Source organism: Anolis carolinensis, chromosome 5, assembly GCF_035594765.1.
Source record: "Anolis carolinensis isolate JA03-04 chromosome 5, rAnoCar3.1.pri, whole genome shotgun sequence".
NCBI lineage: Eukaryota > Metazoa > Chordata > Lepidosauria > Squamata > Dactyloidae > Anolis > Anolis carolinensis.
In genome coordinates, this window is record NC_085845.1 from 152,743,668 (window position 1) to 152,763,502 (window position 19,835).

The 19,835-nt window shown below is 38.3% G+C and overlaps 1 protein-coding gene across 1 annotated transcript in view; it reads left to right on the top strand.

The window, feature by feature from the left end:
* The window catches only part of kcnmb4 (potassium calcium-activated channel subfamily M regulatory beta subunit 4), a 35,515-nt gene extending 18,959 nt beyond the window's left edge, over window positions 1-16,556 (top strand). The window contains exons 2-3 of the mRNA XM_062982611.1: window positions 10,499-10,626; window positions 15,929-16,556. Coding sequence (XP_062838681.1) covers window positions 10,499-10,626; window positions 15,929-16,097 — 297 coding nt within the window. The 3' untranslated portion in view covers window positions 16,098-16,556. The remainder of the gene's footprint in view (window positions 1-10,498; window positions 10,627-15,928) is intronic.
* The last annotated feature ends 3,279 nt before the right edge of the window (window positions 16,557-19,835 follow it).

Here is a 19,835-nt window from a genome sequence, read left to right on the forward strand (position 1 = left end):
ACCTGAGGTTGTATCCCATAGTTGCTTGGAAACAAAAAATGCTTTTTTCCATATTGTCTCCACAGGATGGAAGAAACAGAGAGGGTAGAAAGGAGAAATAAAGTAGCAAGGTTGCCCCTATGATGTTTACCAGTTTACTTTTTTTCTACCAGAAAATCAGTTAAGGAAAGGCAGAATTCCTGCATATTGGCCTTTGACTGCTAGTGATAGGAGCGTTCCTCCTGGAACTATAAAGAGATTGCTAATGGCTGCAGCATTCCTTGGGCAATCCCTTTATCCATTGGCAGCAGGTGGCTTCCATAGCAGCTCATCACTACCTTGTTATTGGTCCATGCATCAAAGGAGCTATCTATGGTGCTAAATCCCTGCACAAATCAGTTCAGCTCTTAGGGTAACTCCTTTACTCCAGATTGGATTCACTCTCACGTTGACATGGAGGGCATTGTTTCTTGCTGCTCACACCTGCTTTTTGACATATAAGAATATGATGTTGTAGTCCAAAGTACAATCAAATACAACCTACAGCTTAAATGTAGAGTTTGGAGAAAGTACTGTTTTCAACTATGATTCCCATGCTCTTCCTATGCTGGCTGCACAATTTTGAGCATTGTGCTCTCCAAAGTAACTTTTCCAGGCCTCATAGTATGATGGGCAAGGCGAAAATGTGAGGTCAAAGTGTTTGATATAGTTGGAAACTGGAGAAATAATTGCAGCTTTCACCATCTGATTCTGAAGACCTGTTGGATGACTTTGTACATTTATGGCTAACAAGGTTGTCTTTTGAGCTGAAAGGCTCAGATACTGTTTCTGCCCCATTAAATAGCCAACATATAGTAAAAATGACATTAGTGGGCTTCTGTGAAATTATTACATTGAACTACTTCCCCATACGTTTGAAATGTTCTCAATACATGGGTGCTTGTTCACAAAAGGTTACGTTTCTCATTACAATAAAAGAACGAGGGAGGTTTGCAGATCATGTTTGGAAAACAATAGGCATACATACTGTGCTATTTGCAATATAAAATGGGGTGAGTGTTGGCAAAGTTATGTTTTTAATTAAATGAGCATTAATAGAATTTGTATGTGTATTCTAGTAAGCACTACAGCCTCCAGGCAAAAGTAAAGACACCATAATATTTACTTTAGAAATAGGACCCATTACTCAGGTAGAAGGCAAGGGGAAACTGTCTCTTCTACATTGCTATTAATTCAAGGGAGTCTGAGTAGGTGGGTGTTTGCTGGTGTGCTGTTTAAAATGAATAAAGCTCTAATTCAAATTGTGTTGTATAGTATTGGATTTTTAGGATGACTGTTTGCTATGATAGGTCATGTTGATCCAGGGTAAGAAAAAATAGTAATTAAAAAAGAATTTTCTAATTTATTTGTTTTATTGTTGGTGATAAGGGCTTTGTTTACTCAGTATATGCTCTCAAACAAAGACTATAAGCCAAAATGGATTGCTTTATAGTACCTATATTGAAATCAATATGAAACAACGAACCTAATCATTCTATGGTTACAGACATAAAACCCATCCAACCTTTGTAAGGAGGCCTCATGAGTGTTAACAGGATGAATGTGCACCAGAGGCTATAGATGCATATCTGAATCTAATTTCCCATGTGTTCAAAAACGGTTGTTTCTGCATATTGATTGCCTTTGCAAGGAGAAAATTTAAGGAATCTGGGGATATTTTAAGCAAATTGTATTGTAAACTGTGTGTGGGTAGAAAAACAAATCAAACTAAACACTCAACAGAAGCCTGGAACATTTTTCCCAATGATATCTAGAAGAAGACTTGTTACTTTAAAGAAAAGAATTCGATACAAGCTTATTGTCTTTTGGTCCAACTGTTCTTGGATGATAGTATTGCAGGCACCCCACCCTCCAATTAAGAAAGTTTTTTTAAAATTTCAAATGTGTTATTCCATTTTTAATGGTGATTTTTCATGCATCACACATTGCCTGACATCATGGTGAAACAATATTTCATGCTTAAGATAGAGCTATAAGTTAGTACATCCTCCCATAGACATGCTGAACAATGATTTGGCGGGGGGTAGTATGCAAACCCATCTTTCACTCTGGTTTACTCTTGTAGTACTAAACTCTGGTTTCGTGGTATATGTGAATATAGGCACTAATGTGAAAACTTAGAGGCTCTCCAAAAACACACAACTAAAATCCTTTCCTTCTTGGCTTTTGCCTGCACTGAGATCTTTCCAGAACAACTGAACTACAACTCAAAAACCTGGTACAAAATGTAAGCCTGTGACTATCATTCTCATTTTTCTTGTCGTTATGATTTTAAAAACATCTTTTGCCAGATGAAGAGGTTGGAGAAATTTCTGAAGCTTGCATGGTGTATTTTAGTTGGCCAATAAAGCTATCACTCTTGCAAAATTTTGATTTTGTTATATTTTGCTGCATGGCCAATTTGGCTAATTGAATGTATTATGCAACTAGGTGGTGTCTATTAAATGAATTATTTGAAGTGGAAATGTCCATATTCTGCTTCTTAGGTTGTTTTAATTCATTTAATGCATTTCTTTCCTACCTTTTGAATGCTCTCTATGTTGAGTAGACAGCACCATATTGTGTGGCAAATGGAGGCACATAGAATAATATTGTATCCTGGCTTATTGCCCTCATTCTGCTCCACCTCAAGTGCCCACACTATATTCTTTAGGATTCCCTGCAGCTAAATATTACATGGACACGGAAAAATTGTGAGAAGGGAGAGAGGGCTGTCTTCTTTCTTTTTCTGGTTTGGGCAAGGGAAGGATAATGAGGTGGGAGCTTTTGTCTCTGCCTCTTGTTACTGCCTTCATGTTAGATCCCTCTTCCAGCATTGACCCATGTATATGTCCACTTAGGTTACAATATCAGTGATCGGGACTATGAACATCCTTGCCCAAGAGCATACTTCAGTTTGATCCTCAACAGATTTTTTTTTAAAAAAATTGACTGCTTCTTAAAGCGATTCTACTGCAATAATATACAGTGCACAACATATTTGTAGGACTTTAATGAGTCCTAAATTTTATGTAGCATAGTGTGGATAAGTAGCCCATAAGGACACTTTTAGGTGTATCGTCACCTTCTATTGGATAGCTCTTTTATTAGTGTGCTGTCATAGGAGGCCGTATCCCACTCTAATTCTATTTATTCTGTGGCCACTGTAGCATTTAATTAACTCACAAGGGAGCTGTAACGGTTAGTTAGTGTTTGCTCCATAGTACTGAAAGTGTTAGATAAGTGCTACATTTTATTATTTAGTCATCAAGCAATAAAATTTCAGACCAAAGGAAATCTCTGAAAAAGCACATTTTCATGTCAGCTTAGTACTATGCCCCAAAGACTACTCTTGTGTTTGTGTGTTTTCTGTTTGCATATTAAGTTAGTTACAGTAGACAAGGAGAAAAAGTAGAGGTTTTAAGGAGCCACAGTAAAATCTAGTACAATTATAGAATGTAAAAGCTTGGTAATCATTAAGGATGGCATCATTAGAAACTGTCTTGACATTTTGATTTGTGGACCTAATGGGACTTCTTTTCCAGACATTGCTGTACATTACTGCCCAGTAATTTTGGTTTCCTGATTTGATAGCTATTGTGTTTTCAATAGCAATGACAGTGGAGTTGATTGTCTTCAATGTTTGTAGCAGACTAATTGAAACCTATGGAAGATCCAAGGTCTCATTATTTAGTTGTGGCAAACATTTAGCCAGATTTATAAAGAGGTAAAAGTCACTCTTGCACTTTTTAAATGATGTATTTGACTGGTTCTAAACAGAATGATGAGTAGTACCAGGTAGCAATCATCCTTACGTTTATTTCTAGGCGCTAGACAGAGAAGGATGGTCCATTTTATTGCTGGGGTGGTGGGGGTGGTTGAAATAGTAAAACCATTTCCCCCTGTTCTCCCCCCCCCCCAACCCATGTTGCTGTTATGAAAAAAACCCTCATTTATGAAATGGGAAGGGTAGGAGGGGGAATAACCAGCAAAAATGGGAAAAATGGTTTTCCTCCTTCAGCTTCCCTTTCCTTCTCTGTCTAGGCTCCTTTTGGAGACCATCCAGATAATGGAACCGTACCCAGTATTTTTAGTAAAAATTTGCAGATAAAGATTTGAGGGCCTGGGTGGGAAAATAGGCAAAAAAATAATCTCTGTGCCCCCCCCCCCCAAGAGCTTTGAGAATTTTCTGGAGAAAATGGAAAAATATATGGATTATAGAATATTTTCTTTAGGAATTATGTATAAAATGTTCAAGATGTTCAACAATGTTAATAGTTTCTTCTATTTTTTGCCTATTCCTCCTGAACTGGCAAAACAAATGAGATCCCTCATAATTCAAGACTATGTAGCATGTTTATAAGGAAAGATAAAAAGTTAAAAATTAAATTCAATTATTGATTAAATAAGCCATTTTATGTTGCTTTAATAAACAGCCAAGTTTTGACTGGATACCGAAATGATCCTAGTCAGCTGCAGAGATGACCCTCTCTTATATCCTCCCACGATACATTTCCTGATGGACTGTAGGATGCTCTTTCCCTCAACTTTGATCATGTTGATGGAGAAAAATGGCATGGTTTGCTGAAAGGCTGAGAAGGAAATGGACGTGGATAGAAAGGGAAGTCATGCTCAAACAAAAGATGTGAGGATTTTCTTCAAACATTTTCAAACTCTTATTTTGTGATTATTAGCCCTACTATCACATTAATCTAAGGGCCCTTCCACACAGCACAAAAGAAATGAGAGAGAATGGGTTTATAAAGGGGGGGCGGCGGCTTGATGACATTACAGGTAAATCTGTGCTGAATGGCATTACATTGTCATTACAGCCAAAACATGAGATAAAGAAGTCCTCTTTTAACCCGGATCTGGCTGATAAACGTGTATTTCTGCATGACTGTCTTTCCCTGCAGTCATGCAAAATGTGAAATTTCCATCTCTCCCCCCTGTCCTGTGGAGACTGCAGGTACGTTTTAAAGAGTCCTGAAGCAGCTCATCATTTGTTTGGGCTGTCACGGAGACACAGCAGATTTCCAGCTGGCTGAAACAGAGCAGGAAGAAGAGCCATTGGAGCTCTTTGAAAATCTTTATTTTAAAGTTTCTAAACTAAAACAGAGTATAAAAACACAATTGGGGAAAGATAAATCCAGGGGAAGTTTTTGTTACAAAAAATCCCTCCATTATGCACTGATTCTCATATGCGCACAGGGGAATCTCTTCATATTTTATATTAAGGTATTCGCATGTGCGCATATGAGGATCAATGTATAACGAAGTTTTTTTAAAAAAAACTTCTGGCAGATGTCCTGCATTAGCCCTCTATTTTATTCCAAGACAAAATAAGGGCTGTGTGGATGGTGGGGGAAGGCAGTCTAGGACATGCAAGTCTGTGGGGACTTGCAGGCAGGTCCCGGGTTTGTTTATCCCTCTTTGAAAAACTGCATTTTGGTGCTGCCTGGAAGCGCCCTCAAATACGTAACACTACCAGATCCCATTTGATCTTGGACATTAATCAGGGTCAGCTCTGGGTAGTACTTGGATTGGAGGCTGCAAATGGGTACCAGGTACTGAAGACTATATTTCAGAGGAGCAAACTGGTATTGCCACCTATAAGTATTTCTTGCTTAAGAAACTCCTAGGAATTGCATGGGGCCATCATAAATCAATAGGTGACTTGTAAGCTTGTAGACACACACATTAGGACCATAATATAAATGCTATATCATGGAGCTATTTTTAAGCTTATCTAGCTTTCTTGAAGCACTTCATTTTTTAGCATTTAAATCCTAACTGCTTGAAATTGCTTAATAGTTTTAAAAAAAAATGTTTTGAAACTTTTCTGAAGACTTTCTATAGCAAATCTGGACTGAAGAGAAAAGACATATGTTATGTTCTGCTATCTCTTATTTAAATATGTTATTTAAAGCGCCATATTTTTCTCTCTTTCTCTGCTTAGCAGTACTATTTTGATGTTACACAGCAGACTGTTACACAGCAGACTTGAAATCATATCAGTAAATATATACGTCCATGGTAAAGATTGTAGAGATAAGACAACCCAAGACAACCCTTTCCCATTAAAACCTTCTAGAAAGAGCATAAAAGGGCATTCTATCACCATTAAACCCATTGCTGTCAATTATCATGCAGGCAAGTGGATGCTGGGAGTTGAAGCCCCCAAAATAACATCTCCAAGCTCTGTTTAATAGTTTTGTGAGTTGCTCCTGAGATCTACAGTATAATGGGAATAAACTGATGAGAAGGGCCCATTGTTGAAAACAGGCTAGACAGTAACTTTTGACTGTTGAGTATTGAATGTGCCATGCAGTCATGTTGGCCACATGACTTTGGAGGTGTCTACAAACAACGCCGGCTCTTCAGCTTAGAAATGGAGATGAGCACCGACTCCCAGAATCGGACAAGACTAAACTTAATGTCAGGGGAAAACCTTTACATTTACTTTTCATGTAACCAAAGCTGGGGACTTCATATAACTAAACTTGAAAATATCTATTCAGTGTAGAGTATTTGATGTTTCTAATAGGTTTGCAGAAATGTGTGTTGTATTGGCTTGAGCTGGTTTAATTAACCTGATGAAGACAGAACGGAGACTGTATCTGTTTCAGTAAATAAATTCTTTTGAAGAAATTTAATTAGACAAAACCTGGAACAATTGATTGGAAAAGAAAAACTTAGTAAACTTTAAAGTGTCCATACCACAAATCTCCAAAGATGTTTTGTTTTGCATAATGGCTCCCTTTTAAATGTAGTTTATGTGCGTACCTTCAAATTAAATGTCAACTTTTGGTGACCCCATACATTTCAGAAGTGCCATGTATATATTGGTAGGTCATGAGGGACGTTAGAAGATCTGCTTGCTGCGATACCAGTGGTGCCCATTTGTCAAGATTCTTTTATAGTCTTTTAAACATCTTCAACCATAAAACATATCAGGGTGAAAAATAGGGAAGCAAATTGCATTACAGCCGAAAGATTGGGCTGTCAGCAAATCCTGGAGTAGATTTCTATAGGCGACACTGTAGTCCTAAGCGAATGTTGCAGCATGTCCTCCTTAAATGATTGTGCACTTAATGTATGATAAAACAAAAAATGGGAGGGGAATAAGTACACATGACTGGACACATATATAAAAAACCACCCATCATAAGTTGAAAATGCTACATTTTTGCACTACATCATACAGATTTATCCTGCTGGTTTGGGTATTCACCATAGATTTCTCAAATGCTTTTGACAAAGTCCCTATATTGGTCACTGTTCCTTGCTGGTGCTCACTGTTGATGTATGTCCTTCCTCAATTTCAAAGATTCCTGAGTAGGCCTCTGCAATGAGATTAATTGGGAGTTACGCCATAGAGGCAATAATTACAATGTACCAATACTGTAGAATCAATGCTATCTGACATCACTTTAACTGGTTCACATTTGGAATCTTGGGATTTGTAATTTGATGAGGCACCAGCACCTATTGGCAGAGAAAGCTAGAGATTTTGTAAAAATACAAGTCACTGATTTTGTTTTGTTTTTTGAGACATGACAATTGACTCAAAATGATTATAGCTTTGAGTTATGACAGTTAAAGTGGTGTCAAATTGTATTAATTTTTCAGTGTAGATACACTCTTAATTGGACTGTACCAATGTTTTAAAGGCCAATAGCCTTTTCCATTAATATACACATGCAATTTTACTTTTCACATCTTGATCTGTTTCCTTGGCACTGTAGAACTTGCCTCTGAATCTGAGAGCAGGTTCCACTGAGAAAGCATTGTTGGGATCCAGTCATATGAAAGCTGTCTCTGCAGTGGTTTATGTGCATTTAAAAGTTGAGTGATAAAAAAGAATTGGTGCATCAGTATTATGTGTTATTAATCCTCTGCCATATTGTAAAACTGGATATGTTTTGATTCTTCACAGAAAAGGCAATGAATTGTTTATATATTTTTAAAATGTTTAGTTAATTGAAACTCTCCACATTTCCCTGTCTCACTGTTCTATAGGGTAGTCCTCCATCTGTTGAACTAATAATGTGCAAATGAGTGTATGCTTTGGGCTCATTAAAACTTCCTACACATCAAGATCAAACCAGCTTCTCTTTAAATCTTCCCAAAACACTGCTTAAAGGTGTCAAAATTTTCCCAGTTTCTATAGCATCATCATCTGATTTACCATCAGAACTCTCCATCTGATTTTTCTTGCACTTGAGCAGATCCAAAGGCACAAATGGTTCCTCTCAGTTTATGTCTAGTGTGCTCATGGATCTTGTGTTTTGGGCCAAATGGGATATATTGGTGCCAGCCTCAACTCTTTTTTAGAGTCTTAAAAGATTAAACCAGGTAGGGCTGAATAAATCCTCTAAAAGATGAATGTAAAAAAAAATTCAGTAGGATTACAGTGGCTTCAGGCCATCTGCTTTGTGTTTCTTGTTTTGAACAGGAATTAATTAAAATTATTCTTGTGTGGCCTTTCTTTTCTCTCTGTGTGTATAAAAGTGTGTATGCAAAATATGAAGTCTCAGTGGAGCCTTGTGTTTTGCTTGGCTTTGCAAGAGCCCAGTTCAGTGTTCTCAAAGGCGATATTAGTTTTCTTTCGGCAAGCTAGATGTCGCATGTCTGAGTCTGACCTGGGATGGAGGAAGTAGTGTGACTATACTTTAGAAACAGGTTTTGTTCTGGCCAAAACCTACAACAGGTTTCATCACCACTGTCTTCAGTTGAAAGGATTTAGGTTTCCCAGCTGGAAAACAATTTGGAGTGCTGTCACCCATAAAAGTATAGTGTTGACTTCAACCTTTGATTATTCAGCTCATGGAAGTCCCACTCACCATTATCAGTGGTGGTAAGTTTCCTTGCGGTGGAGTCCAAAACAATAAGGTAGACCGAAAGTCAACAGTCACAGAGTTAAAAAAAAAAGTTAAGGGAGCTTCATTTTTGAACTTTTATAGAGTCAAAGATTGGGAAGTAGCAAAAGAGGACTAGGTAGAGCAGGCATAGGATCCCTTCAAGTTTTCAGATGAATTGAGCTTTTACTCCTTGAAACTAATGTGGATGAACTTGAACATTTCAGAGACTTTTCCTAGCACTGATCACAAGAGAGAGCAATAAACAGCTTTATGGTGCAGTGCTTACACTTGCGTGTATGTCATTTGAAATATTCATAACTGAAGTGGTTACTAGTGGGCTAGAAGGTATCCTCTGATTTTTGTCAGGGAGGAAATATACTTCAAAAACATGGACCCAATTTGAAATCACTATCTCTGCAAGCACAAACTGCCCATGAATGAAACTCTTATCACTTGAAAGAGTGAGGCGTAGAGTTTCAAATGATTATTGCTAAATGCCAGCATACAACCAGGCTCTCGCCTCAATCATTCTCATAGATTCTTAATTCATTTCTGAATTTGCTCACCCTTAAATGTATTTAACACACTGGCCCCTGGTGGCACAGTGTGTTAAAGTGCTGAGCTGCTGAACTTGCGGACCAAAAGGTCTCAGGTTCAAATCCCAGGAGCGGAATGAGCGCCCACTGTTAGCCCCAGCTCCTGCCAACCTAGCAGTTCGAAAACATGCAAATGTGAGTAGATCAATAGGCAGGAAGGTAACGGCGCTCCGTGCAGTCATGCTGGCCACATGACCTTGGAGGTGTCTATGGACAACGCCACCTCTTTGGCTTAGAAATGGAGATGAGCACCAACCCCCAGAGTCAGACATGACTGGACTTAATGTCAGGGGAAACCTTTACCTTTATAAATGTATGCTATATGCTTGTTAAGTACCGTTGCTCATAAAGGGATAATACTATTTAAGAAGCCATTGAACATGTTACATATATGATATTTATAACTAACTTGCACTTTCTACTTTTACTAAATGCCACTCATTTTAATAAGATATAAAATTGTGGCTCATCCTCTGTATAATAACATGTGAAACTATGTGAATGCTGTTAGCAGTAGCTACTTGTCATGATAGCTGTTTATTACCTGTAGTGTCAAACAAAGTATGCCTCTGCATACAGTTCATTTTAGTTATTGTTGAGGAACATGACACTTATATCTTGCTTCTGGGCTCTCATAGAAATACCTGGTTTGCCATGATGGGGATTGAATGCCTTACTATATAGGTCTTAGCTGTGATCCAGCAGAGCTCTTTATCATAATGACAGATTTATTCTATTCTATAATGCCCGTTTTATGTAACTGTCTAGAATTAGAGATCAGCGGTTTACAGGGTGGGGCATCCCAATCTTCTGGATTAGGGAATTTATAGCATTCAGTTACAATTATTAAACAGCAATAGCAACACTATTCAGGAAAACTGTCTTTTTTGTCTTTTTGTTCATCTTTGAGGCTTATGCTTTAATTTTATTTATGGTAGTTGTTGTGGGAGGATCAAACAGGCTGTTTTATTCACTCAGATAATAGAACGATGCCATTTTAACAGCTATTTATTTCAACAGTGTTCGTATATCCCTCCCTGTGAAAGAGAAAATGAGAAGAACTCTGACATTGTAACCCACTGGCAGGATTACTGGGAGGATGAAGTTGGCTCTCAGCCTTTTACGTGCTACTTCAATCAACACCTCAGGTAAGCTGCCTTTGTGTCACTGAGCATACGTCCCTTCAGTTTTCTATTCTGTGTAGTGGTGGAACGAAGTAATAATTGGGTTCTTAGGAAGTTGCTTTGCTGGGATATTACAAAGTGTCTGGATTTCCCTAATGGGAACTAAATAAATAATTGAATGGATTTAGGTTTTTTTGTTCATTAGATTGGCTTTTAGCCTTGAGGCACAGGCCCTTTCAGTTCATCATTGTCAAATTCCTCTTTCAAAATGATATTTTTTAAAGTACAAGTGCAAGAAGAGGTATATTTTTTCCTGTCATTGAGGGTTTAGTCTAGTGGCCTATCTAAGATGGCAGAGTTGGTCCAGGTATTGATCTACTTTGAAAGGCTAGAGTAAGTAAGGAGCTGATAAAAGGTGCTCTTATCCAATACCATTTTCTGAGTTGGTAGACTCAGATTCAGGTGGCCTATGAGCCTACAAAAATTAATTACTGTATATACTCGAGTATAAGCCTAGTTTTTCAGCCCTTTTTTAAGACTTATAAGACTTTTTTAAGACCTCGGCTTATACTCGGGTGAGGGTCCTGGTTGGCTTATATTTGGGTGAGCTTATACTCGAGAATATATGGTACATTTATTATTTTTCTCTATTATTGTTGGTATTATTACATTTATTATTTTTCTCTATTATTAGTGCTACTATTACATTTATTTTACTCTATTTTTATTATTATTATTAATACATTTATTATTTCACTCTGATCTTCTTATTATTATTATTGCAATTATTATGTTCCTCTATTTATTATTACATGTATTATTTTCTTTTATTTATTATTATTATTATTATTATTACATGTATTATTTTACTCTATTATTAAAAGGATACATAAGCACATTTACATTGAAGAAGATGAGAATAATGAATTGATCAGAGTTGGATAGTCTTATCTTAAATTTGAACTTTATGTAAATATTCAAAAACATTTAACCTACTGATGCCTCAATTAATGTAATTTTATTGGTCTCTATTTTTATTTCTGAAATTTACCACCCTTGGCTTATACTGGAGTCAATGTTTTCCCAGTTTTTTGTGGTAAAATTAGGTACCTCGGCTTATATTCGGGCCAGCTTATACTTGAGTATATACGATAACTAAAAAGGCAGAACCTCATGAATTACTAGAGTTGTTTGGAGCTCACAAAATCTGCTGAATGTCTGTCAGTGTCAAAATACAGCTGTCCTTTGGTATCTACTGGTGTCAAGTTCCAGGACTTCTCATAGACTCTAAAATCTGTGGATGTTCAACTCCCATCATATACAGCGGCATAGTAAAATGGTGCCCCTTAAATAAAAGGGCAAAATCAAGGTTTACTTTTTGCAGTTTTCTTTTGAATATTTTCAATCAATGAATGGCTGAATCCATGGATACAGAAACCATGGATACAGAGAACCGACTGTACAGCACATCAGTGTTTGACCATGACATGGGGCTCCCAAAATTCCCAGCCAGCATTGCTAGTGTCCATGTTGATTGAAAGATTCCTGGAGTTGTAATAATAATAGACAACATATTCAAGTTCAGGATACAACACTTTTTTCTCTCTCTGTTGATTTGTCTTTGCCTCTTTCTCCAAGAGGAAAAAATGAGTTTTGGCATGTTGAGAGATTCACTCCATTGACCAAAAAGAAAAGCATGATGCTTAAAGGATAAGTTGTAATCGGGTTGCAAATCTGTAATTGTAGCAGTAGTGAATGACTGAGGATGGTATACTTTTTATCATGTTTTTATCATGTTTTAATTGTTTTGTTTTTATAGTATATTTGTTGCTGGTCCTCGTGGCAGAATGTAAGCCGCTCTGAGTCCCCTCGGGGAGAAGGGAGGGGTATAAATGCATGTAATAAATAAATAAGTCCTGGAGTAAACATCTCACATCTGGGTGTTATGCGAACTCACAGCACCAATCATCATGGCTTCCTCCATCAGCAGTACTGCAGTCGACTGGCCTCTAGATGCTTGTATTTCATATAAGGGAACATTTTATTGGCAAATACAAACTTGGTACTTTAGTGTTTTTGCCTTTAGCTAGTGTTTCCTTTTCCAATCATGCAGCAGTATATGAAAATAAGAGAGAAGGGTGTTTATCACTAAAAGTACATTAGCACAGTTGAGTGGATGCCCATACAAAAACCTGCACAGTATAACTGACTGCTTTTTCCATTGGAGGCAGCAATGAGGTTTGCGGGGTTTAGTATGTAGGCAGTGCCAGCCTGTTATTAACCAGACATGTTGGTGAACAGAGGGGAACAGAACCATAGAGACTGCAGGAAGTGTCCTTTCTATTTTGACTATAAATTGTGCAGGGCTTCCAATGGTATTCAACTGGCCTCTGGTAGTTCTGTTGTTGTTCTGTGCCTTCGGTAAAATTCTGATTTATGGCAACTGTATCACAGGATTTTCTTGGCAAGATGTATTCAGAGAAAATTTGCCATTGCCTTCCTTTACGCTGAGAGCATTTGACTTTTCCAAGATTGCCCAGTAGGTTTCTGTGGTTGAGAAAGTGTCCAAACCCTGCTCTCCAAGTGCCCTAATCCAACATGCAAACCATTAAACCATGCAAGCTCTATTCTTTTACCTTTACTATATCTGAAGTATGTGGAGGGAAAATTCCACTTTCAAATGTATAAAATATGGATATGCCATACTTCATTGTTATACTGCTGGTTGAGATCTATGAGTAATGGCATACACCTGCTTGAAGGAATATGAAGGCCTTGCCAGGAGAAGAACCCTACTATTCATAAAGATGGCAGGTTGTGCTTCTAGTCCAGTGGTTCTCAACCTGGGGTCCCCAGATGTTTTTGGCCTACAACTCCCAGAAATCCCAGCCAGTTTGCCAGCTGTTAGGATTTCTGAGAGTTGAAGGCCAAAAACATCTGGGGACCCCAGGTTGAGAACTACTGTTCTAGTCCTTATGGGTGGGGGGAAACTGTCAATTTCACCTCTTTCTATAATTTGTCTTCAACAAAATTCTCCATAATTCACATTGACCAAATTGAGTATGTACAGTGTTCTCAAGATAGAGGATGCAGCAACAACAACTCAGTGGCAACAGAACTTATTAAATACCAAGGTGATGAAATGCTAAAGGATTCAAACTCAGACTTTTAAGTGCCAAGTGCTCAAAACCTTGGGCTTAGTCTGATGAACCTGCCAGTTTTGGTTTCTCCAATACATGTCCTTAGCATGGAAGGACCATGTTGTAATCACCTGCTGGATATTTAATGGAGAGAACAATTGGGAAAAATGGTAGGTTTCTAATTCAGTAAGTTAGAAATTTAGGATGATCCATTGAAGGTGTGAATAATTACAAATGGGGCATTTCTTGCCCCACAATACCCTTTGTCCTAAACCGTCAGTCCTGGTGCAACTGGAAGTGATATAATGTCCATTTGGCTGTTGACCAAAATGCAACCAACTGTCAAGATAATTCTTTCTTGTGGTATGGAGGCCAAAATGTGATTTTTTAATATTGAAGTTCTGGGAGCTTTAAGGTTTCCAGACTAAGCAAACTGGGGGCTACAAGGTGGGTTCTCACGAATCTGAGGCTCCTAACCTGCCCTGTCCTCACCCCAGGATACTGGATTTAACATGACTGCTGCATTAATATAATTGATATTGAACAGGTGTGGCCCCTTTATGTTCAAGTAAGTTTCCTGTTGAGGAGTGAAATTCTGTTTGTTCAAGGGAAACAATTGGGCAGGTGCTGCCTTTGCCATTTTAGAAAACTGTTCCTCAGGTGATTAACACTGTCATTTAGGAACATTGTGCTAAAATAAGCCCAGTGTTTGCTTTCCATTGTGACTTGGCAGCTGTATCATTTTTTGAGTGATGTTTTCCTGTATCCTGTGCCAGGATAAAGTGCTGTACACAAATGTTTGTGTAGGGTTTGGCAGATGAAAGCATCTGACAGATAATGAGCAGCAATGGAGCACTAGGTTGCACCCTGAGGTCATCCATCATGGAATAATTATCTGCTGGTGTAGCAGACCTTTTCTAAGTAGACAGCTCTCTTTTACAGTATAGAGCATCTGTTAGCTTTGCTTATGTGGTCTTGGTGTCTGTCTATTCTCTAGTATGACAAACAATGGATAAATCCAAATTGAAATAGAGATCTCATAGTATGGGGAAAAATCATGTTATGCAGGACAGTTACTCTGCTTTGGATATGCTTCTTAGTTGATGCATGCAAGATTGTCTGCATAATTCAGCATTTTATTCCTGTCTGTTACAGGCCATTCATTCTTTGGTTACGCAGAATGTCTTCTAGCAGAATCTGTATTTCTTTCTTTGAGAAGATTGCACCTGCATTAGGAGCCTATGTATGCTGAAAAAATTACACAGCTTATAAGAAGTCCCTTTTTAGCTCTGAAGTTCACAGAACCTTTCTTTTACTCCTAACTAGAGCGGACTCACTCAGAATGGGATTTACCTACTTGTTGACTTATGGTTCAACAATGGATGATAAGTCACCAGGCTTGTGGTCTATGCATTTGCATGTTGCATGTATTAAAGCAAAATGTACCTTACCTTTATCTTTACCTACACAAATTCTGAACAGAACAGGTATAGGCAAACTTGGGCCCTCCAGGTATTTTGGACTGCAACTCCCACAATTCCTAACAGCCAAAACACCTGGAGGGCCCAAGTTTGCCCATACCTGGTACAGAAGACTCATTGTTTTTAAAGCAGTGTTGCTTTTGTAGTTCCAATAATCTCACACGCTGGTATTCTTTGTTTTTAGTTGTTTTCAAGGATATTGGGCTAGATTTCCAAAACAACTGGATAATGTCATTCACATTGTAGTTTTTTCTCTTATATCCTTAATGAAATAATGTGCAGTGATTCTGGCTTTTCTGTTCAGGTAAATTGAAATAGCAAGTGAAATGAAGCAGGTTTCTTATTGTGATGATCATCTGATGGTCATTGGGCTGATCGTCAAATGACATAGAAGTTTCTTACTGACAAGCTTTTCCAAACCCAAGGACCCTCCAGATGTGCTGTACTGCAGTTACCATCATTCCACCTTGCACAGCTATTGGCCAATGTAGTTGGGAATGATAGGGACATCAGTCCAGCACATAATGGGAGTTGGTAGGCTTTGAATGTCTTTGCAGACAATATATTGCAGAAAGTATATTGAAAGTCTATTGACTTTTAAAAAGATGCCAGTTGCCTCCTTTTCATAAGTGGCTTTTATTTCTCTAACTCTTCTTCCCCTACTTCACTTACCTCCCTGTGATTTTGTTTCTATTCCTCTTGCAGGCCAGATGATGTACTGTTACGGCGCACTCATGACGAATCTGTCCTTTTGCACTGCTTCCTTTGGCCAATGGTGACGTTCCTGGTTGGTGTCCTCATTGTGGTTCTGACTATCTGTGCAAAGAGCTTGGCGGTCAAAGCAGAAGCCATCAAGAAGAGGAAGCACTCCTGAACAGAGTCCCTTGAAGGGAGAAGTGGAGGGATTTTTCCGGAGTCGGGAGTGCCAAATGCAATTGGCAGGCACTTCGGTGGTGCTTCCTAGCAATGCTCATTCCCAGTGTATTGCCAGCCGTTGGTTTGCTGATGCCTGAAGAGTAATCGTAGGTGACCACGCTGTGAAATGTTAACTAGCTGCTTCTGCCACTATGAAAGCCAACATGTCTGTTCCACCAAATGATCCTAAGCTGCAACAAACTGGCTATACCGCATCAATGAAATAACCTGAAAGATGGCGCCTCACTCCAGGTCTCCAGATAGACTGAAGGACAGTTTGTGAAAACCCAAAGTATGGTTGACTACTTCATCTTAGCAAAACTCTTTCTTACCATTTATTATTTAGTACTGAATATTTATTATTTCCTTTCTCATAGATTGTATTTCTGAAATAATTAAAAAGGTGGTTGATTTTTAATTCTCTGTGTGTTCCCCTTTTGTGAGTGTGATTTTCTTTTCAAGTCAAGGGCAAATTATATTATGCCAGCCTGATTGCGCTCAAGAGCAGTGTGTTGGAAATCAACTTTGAAGTCCAGGTGTATGTGAAAATCATGATATTTGATTCCCATTCTTCCTTCTCATTTTGTGTTCTGCCAAAGCGAAGACCTCATCTGTTGCCATTGGCAGTTCAATCACTTTGGTAGAGAACATACATAAAAATCTATAATTTTTTATTATGGAAGAAAGCCAAGGTTATTGACATAGTGATATTTAATTCTTCACATTGCTAACTGACACATCTAATCCATGAATAATAATATTCTGCCAAGGTTCCACAATATCATAAACCAAATACTTCCCCCCTTTTCCTCCATCACTGTCCACTTCAAAAGAACCTCAAAGTTTCTAAATACTGTAGTGACCTGAAAGATCTAAAATTGTCCCTAACTCTATATCTTGGCAATCTAATAGATATAGTACATAGGACAGAAGGGAGACAGAAAGTAGAGGAAAGTGGGCACTGGAGGAATTTACTTTTATGAAAAAGATTAGAAGTTCCAGAATGTTGTGGGGACAACCAAGAGCAACTGCACGGTGAGTGCGAGCTATAAGATCCATGTGGGCAGTATGTAAGAAGTCTACCAGATTACTCCAGTTACTCCAGATTATTTCTGGAGCAGATTTTATATGTGTCCAAATATCTCTTTGCTGAATGCAATTCATACCCTCCAAGTGTCCCAGTTTGAGAATTATAGTGTCAGTTCACTATCTGCTATCCCACCTCCTTGGCTACTTTTAAAATAATCAAGTTTATTTTCCCTCTTCTAACTTTTTTCTTTATTCTCATTTTACTTTAATTACCATATATACTCAAGTATAAGCCGAGTTTTTCAGCCCCTTTTAGGGCTGAGAAAGCCCCCTTCATCTTATACTCGAGTGAGGATCCTGGTCAGCTTATATTCGGGTCAGCTTATACTCAAATATATAGGTAATCAGAGTTGGACATTTTATCTTATTAAAGTCTTATTATTATCTTAAATTACAGTGTTATGTAAGTATTCAAAACCATTTAATCTACTCATGCCTCAATTAATGTAATTTTATTGGCATCTATTTATATTTTTATTTTTGAAATTTACCAGTAGCTGCTGCATTTCCCACCCTCGGTTTATATTCGAGTCAATAAATGTTTCCAGTTTTTCGTGGTAAAATTAGGTGCCTTGGCTTATATTCGAGTCATCTTATACTTGAGTATATACGGTACTAAAAATGATTTCAAAGAACAAAAGCCAGCAAGGTGGAGTGGAGAGGATAGAGTAACTCTCAATAAATTAATTTGGCTTTTCCCCCTAGGCTTCCCTAAAAATCAGCACATACATTTTTCAGTGTAAAATAGTTATTCCCCTCTAACAACTTTTGCCCTCTTCATCTGAGCAAACTCTTTTGACCACAGTCTCGGGTTGACAGAGTGAAAAGCGGAGGGAGCTTCTCTACATGTAATGGTTGTGTAGAAGAGGAAAATTCCCTTTTACATATAAAAGATAGAGAAGCCTTCTCCTGTTTTCAGTCTGATGTTACCTAGCTGCACACACATCTGGTTTTCATCTGTGATATATTGGAATTGAAAGAAAATTGAAAGAAAAGTATGAACAATACAATATGATAGCTATACATTACAGAACAATACAATATGATAGCTATACAGATGGGCAATATCCAGACTAGTTTTCTACCCCAAAATCCTTCCAGCATTGCAGGTCTTGCCAGTGATGATGCCAAAAACTGGAAGAAAAATCAAGAAGGAGAAATGTGAAAAGGCATCAGTTAAATAATATAGGTAAACAATTCAAGGAAGAGGCTCAGAGGAGAGCAATGCAAGGAAGAGGCTTAGAAGAGAGACATATCACATTTTATTTTTTAATTTTGGGGGTCCAGAAAGAAGAAGTTGGGGGGGGGGGTAGATGTCAGTGGGATGCAAAAACAGCCTCATTTTGGTAATTTCTGATTGGGAAGCAGGCAGTCTTCCATTGAGATGTGGAGAAGATGGCAAATTAATGGCTCGGTTGAAAAGTACGACTTAAAAAGTACCACAGAAAAACTAGTATCCCTTGGAAATCACAGTGTGGATGCATTGATTAACTAAATGCATCTATTTTTTTCTCTCCCCAGACAGCTATGCTATGCTGTTATCAAGGCCTGGGATCCATATGGTGCCTTCTGTTACCTTGGTAACAAGCCTAACATTTGAGGACTTTGTATTGTTAAATTCAGCAGAATAGAGAAAATTGCCACCTTTTGGCTATTTTACTATTTGACTGAAATCGTGATAAACCACATTGTCTCTTTCTCCCTGTGATGACCTGGGGACACAGCTCCTTTTGGATGAAAATGCTTGTGATGCTCCAAAGCAACTTCTTTCTCTGTCTGTCTCTCAATCCATCTCTCTTGCTCCTGTCAAACTGCTGGGAAAGCAATGACAAAATTACCAAGTCTTATTTATTGTACCCCCGCTCTGGTGATAGAAGTCAGCTACCTCTGTGGCATCTCAAAGACTAAAATGTTTTATTTGGTATGAAGGCTTGATCCCCACCTTACCAGATGCTTCTAATGTGATGGGCTGTTGTTTCCAAACATACGTGCCAAATAAAAGTTCTCCATAACCTCCAATCTTTTACAGATGGAAACTAGAACACATACCCAAGCAACATCAGGGTGTGATTTATATTGCAAAATTTGCTCCTTATGAAGAACAGATAGGGCAGGAAAGGCTGCAGCAGTTTGCTTTTGACTGTGTTTAGTAGGAAGGACAAGGATCTGGCTCTTCCTATTCTCTCTCCACCTGTTGCATTAAAACTATTTTTGCACTTTGAAGTCAATTTACATTAATATAACCAACCTGACAGAAATCAAGAAACAGCTTCCTAAGATCCTAAGATCCACAGAGATAATCTCAGGAGCACTTCAGCAAGCAAAAGTCCAAAAGTGGCAGGCTAAACCCCAGAACTTCAATCCATGGCTGATACCAGAAGAGAAACTCCCCCCTCCTCCCCCCCCCCCCCCCCCCCCCGGACACACAGAAGACTGGGATACTTGAAAAATGCTGAACAGACTGCGCTCTGGCACCACAAGATGCAGAGCTAATCTTAGGAAATGGGGCTACAAAGTGGAGTTTACAACATGCGAGTGTAGAGAAGAGCAAATCACAGGCCACTTACTACCATGCAACCTGAGCCCTGCCAGTGGAGGACTTCACAAT